Raw genomic sequence first — 3,714 nt, 5'->3', positions numbered from 1 at the left:
TGTTTTTGTGATCCTGCTGTAAACATCTGACTCAGGGAGACTTAAAAGATCCAGCAGCTGCAGAGCTACAGAGAACATGTTGAAGTTTAGCTCATAAGAGTTTCTCTTCTTCTGCTGCTGACAGCATGACGTCTTTAAATGGGTTTGATTTGTGTAATGCATAGTTTTGACCAAACTTTGCGGGGAAATATATCTGTTCATTACAGCATTTGACAAAGTTATTCCTCGATTTTATGTAGTTATAAAATAAAATATTACAATATTAACATCAGCTTGTCTTTCAAGGAAAATACACATTACTTATTCTTAAATTAATTTCTCTTATAGATGGATAAAAGAGGTTGGCCTTGTCCGTTAACACTTCATACCTGTTGGGTGAAAATGTTACATTAAAATTTGAATGAGGAATAATCATCAGTAGCTATGTTTACATCCACGAAATCCATTGATCAGATTGAAATTTATTCTGATCCAAATGCATAATTTATTAGCAAAAGATTAATTCATCTGATCATGATGTCCATTTATATTCACCAGGCTTAACTTAGAATACAACCACTGACAAGCGTTTAATTGTAAAATTCCCCCCAATAAACAAAAGATGAAGTTTCTTCTGTCTGTGCTGAACATAAAAACAAATGCAGTGCTGATGTGTCAGCTTGACATATAGGGTTCACAAAATGACATGATCAGAACAAGTGTTTATTTCCTGATTTTCACCATGTAGAAACACCATTCCTATTATCACAATTTATTTAATCCTGAATCTCTTGCCGATTATTTTTCAAGGATGTAATTTTGCTAAGGTTTGATTCTCTGAGGACTTCTATCAGGTGATGCTTTACTTCTGGCTTTTATGTATCACTCACCATTCTCTCACCTTGTTTTCCAAACTACATGAAGAAAAGAATCAGACTAATTAAAGTTAAAAGTGAGACAAATAGATAATCTGCCCAATGCAAGATCACACAATTTGTATTTGTGATGGATGATCATTAAAACTGCCAGAAACAAATATGTATTGACTATTTTAACAGGTCATTAATTGCAGATGGTTGTAATGTTATGAATACTCATAAAAGCTCCACATTATTTGCAAAAATGTAAAAGGTGATAAATGCTGTAACTACTTTGGGAGGTTTTGCTCTGAATACATTTAAAATATTCAGTGGTCTATGAGCTCCACCTCTGGTGTGTTTTTCAAGTTCAGGCTGAGAAGTTTTTGTACAGCTCTGCTGCTTGTTTGTGTCACTGTGAGTCTCTGGCACAGTAATACACAGCAGAGTCTCCAGGCTGCATATTCTGTCCATTCAGAGTCACTGTTTTACTGGAAGTGTCTAAGTCAATACTGAATTTGTTCTTCAGTGAATCTTTGAAGTACACATTTCCATATCTATCTTTCATCCCGATCCACTCCAGTCCTTTCCCAGCAGGCTGTCTGATCCAAGCTGTGTAGCTGCCCAGAGAATAAGAGACCTGACAGCTGATGGTCAGACGTTGACCTGGCTGCACAGTCGCAGAGGCTGGTTGATTCAACTGTTCACACTTTACACCTGGGAATGAAAAAAAGTAAACATTAAACTGACACTAAGAATGCATATACTGGAATCATACAGTTTTTCTCATTGAGACTCACAGGCTCCAGCAGCCAGCAACAGCAGCAAAGCGACAGGGAGCATGTTGATGCTGAGTTTGATGGGAGTTTCTCTTGTGCTGTGGGTACAAGCATCAAATCGGTTCCTTTAACCTGAGCATTAAATTTGCATAATGACACAGAGTTCTTGTGAGATGTTAGGTACATAATGTATTTGCCTGCTCTTTCAGCCTTTGTTAATGTATGACTCTAATCGATAAGTATTGATTTTAAATAAATTTTGTCTTTGTATCATCTTGCTGTATGCTGAATTATCAGCAAAGATCGACTCTGTAAAGATGGTCATGACCTTTCAGAGCTCATGTCCTACCATATAAAACTTGATTTATTTTCCATTCATACAAGCTTCAACATGTAGCTTTACACTGAACAATATTTAAAATGTATTAAAGTCAATGAAGGAGCTGTAGCATATTTATTTGTGGAAAACAAATAAAGCATTTGACTGTGTCTGGTGTCTTTTTCAATGAACAATGTGTTGTTTTACTTCATTCTACTGAATTTCTGTTCAGTAACCTTTCTTGAATTTATCTTATTATTTGCTTGTCAGTTTTACTTTAGTTAAACTGTAAATTATCTCAGTCTTTAAACACACCTTTTTTCTACCCAACAAAAACCTACTACTTTATGTTACTTCAGATTGAATATACTATGCAACAGTAATCTACAACATTTGTAATTAATGTTACGTTGGTGTCGTTTGGTGGCAGGATGACTAATAGTATTTAAGCAAAGACTCACAGTTCAATAGTAAATTGATGAAAGATGAAGTAATACCAAAATTTAAGTTTTACCTAAAATTTTATCAAATATTCACACTGAAGTGAAACAAATTAAAGACGTATATGAAAAAGTCATAGTTTATTTGTGGTCTTAAAGCGCCTCCTCTGGTCATTCATTAATAATACAGCTGTTTAGGCTCTGAGGCGTTGAAAAATGACTCTAATCTACAGAATAATGCCCGTTCAATAAATTATAATATTATTGAAAAGCTCATTTATTTCAGTAACTCCATCACCAAGTGAAACATAATATATGGACTAATTAGAACTGAGGAATTTATCTGCTAAACCACATGTTGACGGATTCCTGAAAACCAGAAATAGAAACGTACAACAGAAATTATTTATTTGCATTAGTAGGAACTATATATGGTTGTTGTTCTGAGCAGGATTCAAATTGTTTATGAAATCCTCCTCTGTGTTTTTCACGTCTGAAGAGTTTTTGTACCACTCTCCTGCTTGTTTGTGTCACTGTGTATCATAGTCGTTCCATCTGGCACAGTAATACACAGCAGAGTCTCCAGGCTGCATATTCTGTCCATTCAGAGTTGCTGTTTTACTGGAAGAGTCTAAATCAATACTGAACTTGTTCTTCAGTGACTCTTGGTAGAACGTGTTATAAATACTTTTTATTCCAATCCACTCCAGTCCTTTCCCAGCAGGCTGCCTGATCCAAGCTCCATAGTAGTTGTGGAAAGAATAAGAGACCTGGCATGTTTTATTTTTCTTTTTTTTTCAACTTCTGATTTGGTATGACATAATGTTTTGGTTCTTGACTTATGTATGTGGAACAAAGAGGCTATCTTATATTGAAATCAAATTCACTAGATGTATTTACATCTAATATAATGGAGAAAAATATGTAAACCATTCAACAATCTAATTTCAGTGTTAGTTAAAATCAGCATGCAGTTTTTATAATTACATTACATGTAATACAATAAATAAATAGATTTGTCATAAAGTAATGTGAAGGGCCTGTAGCATTACTAGAAAAAAGACCACGCTGAAAAATCAATTTATTAAAGGTCAAATAATTGCAGAATATAACTCTAAGCTACTTATTTTTAAACATTTTCCAAAGCTGTGTAAAACGTTTATAATAAATGCAAAAATGTAACCCATTCCCTGTTAAATATATTAATTTAATTGTCCAAAAGTGCCTCCTCTGGTTAATAGTTATAGAGCAGGTGTTCAGGTCATGAGGAGTTTTTGTACAGCTCTGCTGCTTGTTTGTGTCACAGTGGGTACCTCGCACAGTAATACACAGCAGAATCA

General features: G+C 34.5%; 1 gene segment (V, D, J or C); it reads right to left on the bottom strand.

Annotated features, from left to right (window-relative positions):
- Nucleotides 1–1,248: 1,248 nt before the first annotated feature.
- Nucleotides 1,249–1,700, bottom strand: LOC103132613 (Ig heavy chain V region 5A-like). The segment is given in 2 exon segments: nt 1,249–1,553; nt 1,637–1,700. Coding segments are annotated over 2 exon segments (348 nt in total).
- Nucleotides 1,701–3,714: the final 2,014 nt, after the last annotated feature.

The sequence above is a fragment of the Poecilia formosa genome, unplaced genomic scaffold (genome assembly GCF_000485575.1).
Source record: "Poecilia formosa unplaced genomic scaffold, Poecilia_formosa-5.1.2 Scaffold1158, whole genome shotgun sequence".
NCBI classification, from domain to species: domain Eukaryota; kingdom Metazoa; phylum Chordata; class Actinopteri; order Cyprinodontiformes; family Poeciliidae; genus Poecilia; species Poecilia formosa.
This window is presented reverse-complemented; position numbering and strand designations above follow the sequence as displayed.